At 50.4% G+C, this 10,909-nt stretch overlaps 1 protein-coding gene across 1 annotated transcript; it reads right to left on the minus strand.

Moving 5' to 3' along the window:
• Positions 1-3,099: 3,099 nt before the first annotated feature.
• On the minus strand, positions 3,100-10,237 carry LOC142579362 (neprilysin-like). The gene is made up of 3 exons (XM_075689467.1): positions 9,238-10,237; positions 8,292-8,662; positions 3,100-6,505 (listed from the first exon to the last, which is right to left on the minus strand). The coding sequence occupies exons 1-3, from the start codon at positions 9,467-9,469 to the stop codon at positions 4,565-4,567; spliced, it is 2,544 nt and encodes an 847-aa protein (XP_075545582.1). The 5' UTR covers positions 9,470-10,237; the 3' UTR covers positions 3,100-4,564.
• Positions 10,238-10,909: the final 672 nt, after the last annotated feature.

Genomic DNA, 10,909 nt, shown 5'->3' on the forward strand with positions numbered 1-10,909 from the left:
AATTAATTCAAGCACTCATTATAAGCCGGGTCTCCATATGGTACCCCTTATCTACTCTTTAAGAAAGCTGAAATTGAAAAACTCCAACATAGTCATCAAAAACCAATCAAGAGCGGACTAGGACTTTTCAGTGCGACCTCAACCACGACACTCTTCAAACTTGGCGTTCGTAACACCTGGTAAGAAATGAGTGAAGCGCACAGAGCCAGGCAGCAGGAACGCCTTAAGCTGACTCAAACAGGCACAGCAGTACTTCGCAAACTCGCATACAGCGAAAACTTCATAGCAGACTCAGACGCTAAAGCCCGATTGCCGCCACTTCTTCGTGACTCTATCTCAGTCGCTCTAATACCTCGCAACATGCATGAAACACACCACAAAGACAAGCAAGAGATAGAGCGTTCGGCAAGGCATATTCAGAGAACCCCAACACGATATATTCAGATGCGGCAAAATACCCAGTAGAAAAGCATATGCAATTACCGTGACCAACAATCAAGGGAATGAGCTAGTCGCGGCCACAATACCGGCCAGAAATCTAGAAGCAGCGGAGGAAGTGGCAATCGTCCTCGGCATCGCCAAATGCAGACACAGGAATCATATTGAACGACTCGCAAACGACATGTAGAAACCTACAAAAAGGCCGAATTTCTGCCGCAGCAGTGAAGATTCTAAAGGAGATAACAAGACGCCAAGAGCTACCCGAAACCTACGTCTAATGGACCCCAGGCCACGAACACCTGGCAGGAAACGAAGCAACACATGCTGTCGCCTGAGAGTATACCATTTGGGATTTCCTGCCGCACGGTCTCCGTAAAGCGACAAGGGTGGAGGACATTCCCATCAACTACGCCGTAATATTTCAACATTACCGACTGGTAAGAAAACAATATCCTCTACCACATCCAAAATTAAGCAAGGAAGGAGCCTCCACCCTCCGCAGACTACAAACGAATGCGTTTGGCACTGGAATTATCATGCACCGGATTCGCCCCACCAAATTCTCATATCTATGCCGATATTGTTATGTAACAGACATCCTCCAAGACATGTGTTTGTGTGCCCCCGCCACGAGAAAAACAGTCAAGATGATGCCTCAGAACCGCTACAAGCCATCGAAGAAACGTGAGGCAGTGTTAAAGGCACAGAGCCTGGAAGATCAGCGAAGTCTTGTGGACCGGGCCCGGGCTGCGGCATTAGCCAACGGCTTTCTGGACTAAGAGAGCCGCCCACCTAGGGCGAAGAAAGAACACTTTCTCACTGTTTCTCACAATAAAAATTCGTTCCTCCTCCTCCTCAGCAAGGGCATCCGATTGATGGCCAGTCCCCAATATAGTGGGTATGAGCCAACTATAAAAGCAAATTATTCAGCCTAAGTGCTCGAAAGCGTTATATATACGGCCGTTATCCTCAATGTTTCTTTGCATCCCAAGACACCATATACGCTGACGATATAACCATCTGGGCCCACAAAGGCAGTGACGGCGAAATAGAAACGGCACTACAATCCGCCATTGAAACAGTCGAGACCTATATCCAAGGCACGGGGCTTCGCTGCTCCCCTGCGAAGTCCGAACTCCTTCTCTACAGGCCTACTCTCCGTGGCCGCCGTCCAAAATACTCCACCGCTAAACGCCATTACGAAGACATTGCGCTTCATCTCATGGATGGCAGCCCCATACCCCTCGTCACCAATATCCGTGTGCTCGGCTTGCTCATAGAGGCGAACGGAGCGAATGGCATGGCCCTCGCCAAAATCAAGATGAATACAGCCAACACCATGATACTTTTAAAGCGGGTCTCCAACCGCCGTGGGGGTATGAAAGAGGAGAATCTGCTCCGATTAATCCAGTCATTCGTAATTTGCCACATCACCTACGTTGCTGCGTATCTAAACTCGTACAAGGCTGAACAAACCAAGATCAACATCCTTATATGCGGTGTCTATAAACAAGCCCTCGGCCTTCCCGGTTGCACCAGCACTGACCTCCTCCTTCAACTAGGCGTCCACAACACACTGGACGAACTCATCGAGGCCCAACGTCGCTCTCAGCTGGAGAGACTCACTCTCACAGCGACGGGTCGCCATATCCTCACCTCACACGGTATCACCTACCACCATCAACACGGCCATAAGCACCAGATCCCCTCCACCATACGAGCTTGGATTCACGCCGATCCTATCCCCAGAAACATGCACCCCGAATACAACCACGCACGTCGCACAGCACGTGCCACGGTTCTCACCAAATCCCTTACTCGCCACGACGGTGTGAGTTTCGTCGACGCCGCCGAATATCTCCACGGTACCCACTTTGCAGCCGTCACCACGCGTGAAGGCTCTCTCCACCATGCTATCAGCCTAGTAACCCCACACGCTGAGGAAGCTGAAGAAGTGGCCATCGCGCTAGCCACACTAGACCCAACATGCCATACCATCGTCTCTGACTCCCGCTCCGCCGTTATCAACTATATCAACGGCCGTATTTCACACCAAGCCTTGCGCATCTTGCAACAAGCGCCCCGCTCAACCGACCATCAGGTTACACTCGTCTGGTTACCGGCTCATGTAGGCACCGTCCACCCGCACCTCCCCAACCTCAACGAGGTTACCCACTCCCTAGCGTGAGGCCTAGTTAACCGCGCGGGAGAAGGGGAGGCTGCCCCCACCGGTAGGGATCGCCTGACACGCTACAATAATCTTGTGAAGTCCTTCTACTTAGAGCGTAGAACCTTCCCCGGCCCACACAACAAACTATACCGAGCGCAGGCTACAACTTTGCGCCTGCTACAAACCAATACTTACCCCTCGTTACAACTTTATAACAAGATCTACCCAGACATTTACCCCAATCCCACGTGCCATATCTGCAAGACACAGCCAGCCACACTTCCACACATGCTTTGGGACTGTACACACCAATACCCCGACACTAACCCCACGACCCTCTCGTCGAGATGGCACGCTGCCCTGCGTAGCCCCAACCTTGACGACCAACTCTGGGCGACTCAGCAGGCCTGCGAGGCGGCGAAGAGGCAACACCTCGACGTCCCCGCGTGGGAGGCCTAGGCCCAGCCACCATCTCTTGCTGGTTTCAATAAAGTTTATTCAGTCAGTCAAGACAACTGTAAGTCACACCGAGTTCACATTTGACAGAAAAGGGAGCAATGTTAGAGGCGATATACGGGGAATGGTTATCATTTGTGTCTTTAATATGATCTTTGAACATGATAAATGAAAATTTTGTTTCAATATTCATATGGTGCACCGTATACAAGGCGCTCTGAACGAGTGCCATTGTTTCTGTTTCGTGGAAATAGGGGGCATGATTTAGGTGATGCCTAAGCAGAGTTCAACCTCGGTGATTCAATTAAATCTCGCAATTTAGCCCGCTGATCTACGAGAACAACCCCCCCCCCCTCCCCTCCCGAGATCAAATGGGGCGGGAAAGAAAGGAAAGAAAAACCTCTGTTGTGCACACTTTTGTGTGTGTGTGTGTTTGGTTTGTGGCGTGGTTAACGTCATAATCGGGCTAAATATAAGCATGCAGGCTGGTTTCATAGAGATACTGTATCAATAACTTATCTGTAAAGATTCCCTTTCACTCACAGCGCATATGCTCCTCGACGGAGATGAATGTGGTAATCAACTTACTATTGTCACGTAACTACAACGTGACAATGGTCTCCTCATGGCGACGGTTTGAAACATTTATTCCTCGCCATCTAGTTAATCAAAAACGAGAAATACGAAGAAAAAAATACAGAATACGAGTGCCGCGCGAAATGACCGCGCATGTCGAGACTACTCGGCACAGCAATCACGCAATTATTGGAGCTCGTTATAACATGTTCATTAGAGAAAACGAAGGCCAAACGAAAATGCGCATTTCCTATGGTTTCACAGTCTTTCGTTGCGCTAATTTATAGATGTATGCGAGCTGTTATCCATCTTGCTGTGTTGAGTTTTGGCGTCCTTTACGGTGCTTTGTGAAAAGACATTTAACAATAAAATCGAGAAAATAGACCACATGCACCGACCAGGGCCAGCGCAGCAATAAAAAAAAAAGGCCTTACACTGCAGTCAAATCCGTGAGCCGCCGCAAGAGCGACAGTTTCGCAAGAAGCACAACTACATTTGCAGCGAAGTCACCTGAAACTGTTTGCCGCTGTTTTGACATGTGGTGCCTCGCAAGTCGATCGTTGCAGAGCACCTAGATAACTCGATTTTATACAGGTTTTCATTGGGCAGTGCCTAACCGAGCTCACCAGTACAAACAATGAATCCTTAGAACACACCTGAAAAAATCTCACAAACACGTAAGAGTCACGTAAATTAAAGAACAGCGTATAACTTCACTCATTAACGGCCCCGCAAGGGCAATGGCAGTCACTGCGTACATAAAGGGAAAATGCTGCCTGCATTCCTTACGAGGGATGCTGGCTCTGACAGTTATGCGTATGTTTGTACTAGTAAGTCTTGTTTGAACGACGAACACAATAAGTATCATAAAAGCGCCATCATAACCAACGGCGCGCAGCAGCCACACATACACCGAAGTGTTCAAAGCAGCTCGCATCGGTTCGCAGGGTTCATAGGCTCTCCTGGAGCACAGTCAAAGGCTTCAGCGAACCGGGGCAACTGCTGTAGCGGTAGATTGCACCCAGCCTCGCCGTTTCCCACAGCGATGCCGCCATCGCACTGAATGTAACACATAGCGATGAACACCAGCGGCAGTCCCCGATACTTCTCGAGCCCTTTCACAGCATTGTCCAGGGCACGGCCGCTACTTTCGTAAGCATCGACAAGAGCGTTGAGGCCAATAGTCTGCGCTGCATAAACTCTTGCAATAGCGCCGTCGCCGAACTGGCTGGCTAGCAGGCAATCGTACAGGGATAGAATTCGTGGCACTTTACTGACGTCGTAGGCGCTTAGAAGCAAGTCGCCCAGCGCTACGGTTACCTCGGATCCCAAGCCACCGTAGTTCACAGAAGATGGCAGCGTTGAATCGAACAGAGGAAAGGACAGGGCATACGGCATCAGCTGGAAGTCCCTCTTCCCGTAGGAGTGGACGTAATAACGTAGGCGAAGCATGGAGAGCAGCATCTGTTCCACTTCAGGCGTGTTTCTGACTATTGCCGAATGCTGCCAGTTGCTCACCAACGAATCCGTCATGTCTGGTAGCTGGCCTCGGACAACGGTTTCGTTCTCTTCGCTGTGCTTCTCGAAGTTGTAGAACGCTGTCATAAGAGAGCTCCAGTCGTCTACCACGGTTAAGTTCTCGTCGAAGTAGGTCCAGTTGGAAAGACGGCGCGAGAAGGCAAGCCGCACCGACAGCGCCAGTTCTCTCGCAACGGGCCCTGCCATGCCCTGGAAAACATCGGCGTTGTATCTCGCAAACAGTGCCTGCCTGGAAAAGAACATGGCTCTGGTGGCACAGAAGATGCCATAGTGCACCTGAGCCATATTGTAGTTAGCATCGTAATAATTGTAAATGAGCTCTCTGTTGGCGAAAAGTGCTGCCACTTGAACCGTGGACCAAGAGACTAGTGTGTGCAACGAGTCCGAGCCATTTGATCGCCAGACATCCAGCAGTGCGTTCACATAAGCGACATGCGTCGTCGTCAGCAAGGGACCTTCGGCCGGACTCATGTTAAGTTTCCGGAGAGTTGCCGTCCACTTAGCTTCGGTCAGGCCTATGTCCGACGCATCCGGAATTAAACTTTTGACGCTGGCTTTGCGCATCGCCCCGGCGTACAAAAGCTTTTGCAGCACAAGGTCCTCGAAACCTTGCGTCTGACTGTACGTTAAGGTGACCGTGTTGTTGCGCTGAAAGCGCTCCTTGAGAAATTCGAAGTTCGCCTCGCCCTCATCATTCACGTACAGGCGTATGTGTTTCTCGTACAGGAATGAAAACAGCCTGCCCGGACCTGCGATCAGCTCAACCGCACTGCGGCTGCGACTGCTGTTCGCTACGATGTCAAAATTGAGCAGCACGTCCAAGCCCAGCTTGAGGGAGCAGTACATGAGCGTGTAGAGGACGTCGGCGTCCGTGGACGGATGCGGCCACACGATGCCGGCATCATCGAGCGCCTTCCGGACGGCCGGCAGATCGTCCCTGCTGCCATCGAAAAGCGACACGCAGCTGCGGTACACGGCGGCTCCCCGTTGCTCCTCGTTTTGTCCGGACGGCGGAACGGTGATGTCCTTCAGTGAGGCGGTAAGCTTGTCAAGCACGTAACGGAATTGTTCCTCCCACACGTTGCCACTGTGCTCACGCCGCCAGCCGTCGCAAACGAAGCGCGTGAAGCTCTTGCACGGGTTCGCCGATTCGTTGATGGAGGCGCGGAGGCGCCTCGAGTAGGCGAGGCAGGCATGCGTCTCGCACGGGCTCGATAGTGGCGTCGCCGAACGCCAGGAAGCCTTCACGATCGCCACTGTCGCCAGCGTCGCAAGCACAACCGTCGTCAGTACACACACAGTGAGGCACAGAGGTCCAAAAGTCTGCAATAAAGAAAGATCGAAAAAAGAACGTTCACCTTTTTGGCAGGCAACGAATTCGCGGCGCAAAAGTGGAAGCAGGTTCAGCGCTTGTTAACTGTAACAACGAGTCTTGTGCGCCAAGAGTGCAAGCAACTTGGCAGCGTTGATAACCGCGCGCGCTGTGTATATATACGTTCAGTGACAGAGCCTAATGATGAACCTCTTTAGCAATATGGTATTGCGCTTTTGTTTCCACGAAGATCGTGCTCAAACCGCCGCATATAGTTGCGTTGCGTGCTAATCCGTGATCCGAGCAATGTCAGACGCCTGCACTCGGACCCACCTTGCGAAGCAAAGCACGTGGCGCTTGCTGCGGCAGACCTGAAGGAATATTGCGTATTCCGTCGGCTGTCAATGCTCAAGGATGGCGTAAGTGTTCATAAAAAGATTGCCGGAGGTATCTATGTCTGACGCCATAGTCGTTCAAAGTAACGAGGCTTATGGAGGGTACCCTATTTTGCTTAAGTTCGTCACAGGATACGCTGCGAATGCAGTCCGCGGCTTCTCACATTCTGTACTCAAATATCGAAACTGTCAATGTGAAAAAAGGCTGGGTTAACAGCGCAAATTTGACGACCAGAAAAAAGGCAGTTTATTACGCCTATGCGTGCCGCTATGCATATGCACTACATTTTCAGTATGTCGACGGACGCTGGTGAACATTACTATTTACATTCTGAATGATTCTACAGCGCAGCTGTTAGTTCGACTAGAAGCGCTGAAAAACGTTACATACCTGTTTTCACGGTTCCTAAAGCGAGAGAGAGAGAGAAGTCCATCGCGCCCGAATGTTATCATTTGGAAAATGTGGGAAATATTCGTGTGGATACGCAAGCAATTTTTGAACTGTGTGGGTAATTTGGGGGTTAAATGAAAATTCTAAACTCTTGTATTAGGCTTTTTAGAGGCGCTATATGAAACGCTTACAAAGTTTCCCCGTTGCACCAGGAGGAGCAAAGACTGCAGAGATTTCATACTAAGAGAAAATGGGGGGTGAAGCCGTATGTGCCGCGCACCGAAAGTTTCAAGCTGTACGTTAATGATGTGCTTTGAAATTTTTCACTGAATACTCGTTTTCTCCAATTTCCACGCGTTATATATGAGGCGTGAAATTCGTTTTCCCGCTCCCAGGCAAGGTTTCAAGCGAGCCATTGTGGACGATGTCTTAAAGCGCGCGCGTGTGTGCGTGCGTGTGTGTATGCACGTGTGCGTGTAAAAACTTAAATTCTTATTGTGATGTTTAGTGTAATGTCTTATTGTATCGTTATAATACAAAAACCCACAGGATCTTATGTAACGATAAGAATGTTAAAGATATATTTCACAGCCGGCTAAAGCAATAGCACCACATAAAGCAATACCACCACATTAGTATGCTTGTACGAAATGTATACGTAATATTTCCCTTCGATAATCTTTGTATTAGACTATATGCATAATAGCAGTGCTTGGTGAAGCACATCTCAAAAATATGGGAACATCGTCGGCGCAAGCGACAAGTGTCACATATACAATGTCACGTCCAGGCATACATCGTGGCATACATCGAGGCATACATCGTGTAAGTGACATCTCACGCCAACGTCCCATAGACACCTTCACGGCGCTGGAGTCGCCCGAGTTTTGGGCAGTGGACAACGGTGTGTGGGAGTCTGGTGCATACTCCGTGGAGCCTATGTATACAGCGACGTCGATCCATCGAACTTTCTGCGAAATGGCACATAATAGTCCTAGTCAAAGAACTCACCCGGCGCGGCTTCGGCGTCACCTCGGAGAACGTATCTTGGGGCAACGGGGGCGGTCTGAAGGGCGGCTGTCCGGGGAAGGCTGCGGAGCTCGCAAGCGCATTGGCCGAACTAGGGTTCCCCACTTGCGACGTGGAGCTGAAGGGGCGTGATGGGAACGACGCTGGGCTCCGTGCACCGTACAGGTACCCTTCCCGCGACATCTGCGACATAGGTAGGCCCCCCATAGCGGCGGTCGGATCGTTGCCGGAAGCACCGGATGGACCGCGATTGTGTGGTCCCGTCGGTGACAGGGCACCGTCCGCTGGTTTCGGCTGGTAAAAGCTCTTGCGATTGAACGGTAAGCGGGCGGTGTTAACTCTGACTCCTGCATCTGACAAAGAAATTATTGTTAGGTCGCAGAAGACATTCCACGGGATCGGACCTCCTAAGTCACTTTCTTTCTTTTACTCTAGTTTACCAGTGATAGGCTTCTTTCCTGTACTCTAACAATTCGCGATTTGTGCTGGTGGCTTGCGAAACGGTTTCGCTAAGCGACAAATACGTACGTCCTAAACAGGGTGTCCCAACTATCATGCACCAATATTTAAACATATGCGAATGCCACGCAGCTGGACAGAACCGTTTCGAGGTAATACAATAATACAGGTAATACAACGCCAGAGAGTTGGCGGATGGCCTAATAAAGTGCACACCCTGCAGCTAGGTGCGTGGTGTGCCGTACCGCCGGGCTTGCATCACCACAGGGGTCCTCTCCGCCTTCGATAAACGCAGACAACCCAACGGCCGCCTACAAAGTCGGAAACGCTATGATCTAAGATAGAAATCCAAAATTCAACGCATACCAGCTCATTCGCGTTGGCAACCAAAACCACGCGTTGGAGCTCGCGACCGACGCGGCACGTTAAGCCTAACCGTGCAGGTCGGCAGCTCGAAAGCGCGCTATACCTTGCGCCCGTGCTTGCCGGGGACTTCGCCATCCCGCTCGAGGGCTTCGGCTACGATCCGGTGGACGCATGTCGAAGTCGTCTCGCTCCTTAGGGACTTGCCTCTTCGGGCCACGGCGCTCGGGGGAACCAGGCTTGGATGTTTTGGATCGCGCCTTCTTGCGTTCCTCGTCCTTAGCCTGGGGCACCTGCGCTCCGGAGGTGGGCGGGACATCCTCTGTTGTTGGCTGCATCGTTGAGCACTGTATATACGCGCTTGTTGAGACGAGTAGCTCGATGAAGCTACTGGTGCTGCTGCTCTCTGTTACCAAGAGGCCTAGGATCGTCTTCTTCGATCGCGCTGAGAGGATGCCGCGTGAGCACCTGAACAGCGCGTGAGCGCGTACGCTCGGACTTATTGTTGTCCTTCCCCTCGTGTGGTACGTACCAACTGGAGGGCGCGGCAAAGAATTGTGCGGCGTGCACGAAAAGTGTTAGATTTCGTAGTTACCAAAAAAAAGCAGAATAATTTTTATTTATACGCTGACTTCTTTTACAGGGATCCGTATACGTGTGCCCTGGCCTACGCGTTCGCTTTATTCGTCGATGTGAGGGTTACACACTGTCAGCTGTGTTTTATCCCAAGTTGAACATGCGACGCGACATGCGACATCCTGCTGTACCTTCTTAGACCGTATCATAGTTTTCGGATATGAACTGTGCTACACTAAAGCGCGTATAGCTTTCCTGTGGTATTACAGATCTCAGTGAAACTCTGTCAATAAACTTTTGCGCTATAGGGCACATTGAGCGCGCGTCTACGTGTGCTTTCCTTTTGTTTTTATCAAACTCTCTTTCTGTCATCCCTCAGCTGGTGCAGTGTACCAACCCTGTCGATGGGCTATATAGCCTCTCCAAATATAATTAAAATGTCTCTGTCTCCCTCTCTTTCTTGCACCTTCACGTTCTGGCCTTACGTAGAGAGTTGCCTGCGATACACATCCCTTCGGCGACCCGTCATCGCGTTTCTTCTGGAACCTTTGTTTTCTTTGCTCGCATGCTTGAAGTACGTGATAGCGTTTAAGCTTTTGTGCCCCAGTTGGTGCGACGCATTGCGGCTCTCGATTACTTGCTGTGGTCGGTGCTCGTTTGGCTCCATTCCCTTTCGCTTCCATCGGTAGATCTGACCATATGCACTCTCGTTACACGCTTATGCTTGGTAATCTACTTTCACGAGCGCGTGCCGGATATATATACATATATACATATATATATATATATATATATATATATATATATATATATATACACGCACACACACACGCACACACACACAGGGTGTCCCGGCTACTTTGGACCAAGATTTTAAAACTACCCAATCATCATCATCATCATCATCATCATCATCATCATCATCAGCCTGGTTACGCCCTCTGTAGGGGCAAAGGCCTCTCCCATACTTTTCCAACTACCCCGGTCATGTACTAATTGTGGCCATGTCGTCCCTGTACACTTCTTAATCTCATCCGCCCACCTAACTTTCTACCGCCCCTTGCTACGCTTCCGTTCCCTTGGAATCCAGCCGGTAACCCTTATCGACCATCGGTTATCTTCCCTCCTCATTACATGTCCTGCCCATCCCCATTTCTTTTTCTTGACTTAAACTAAGATGTCATTAACTCGCGTCTGTCCTC

Source organism: Dermacentor variabilis, chromosome 4 (assembly GCF_050947875.1).
Source record: "Dermacentor variabilis isolate Ectoservices chromosome 4, ASM5094787v1, whole genome shotgun sequence".
Taxonomy (NCBI): Eukaryota; Metazoa; Arthropoda; class Arachnida; order Ixodida; family Ixodidae; genus Dermacentor; species Dermacentor variabilis.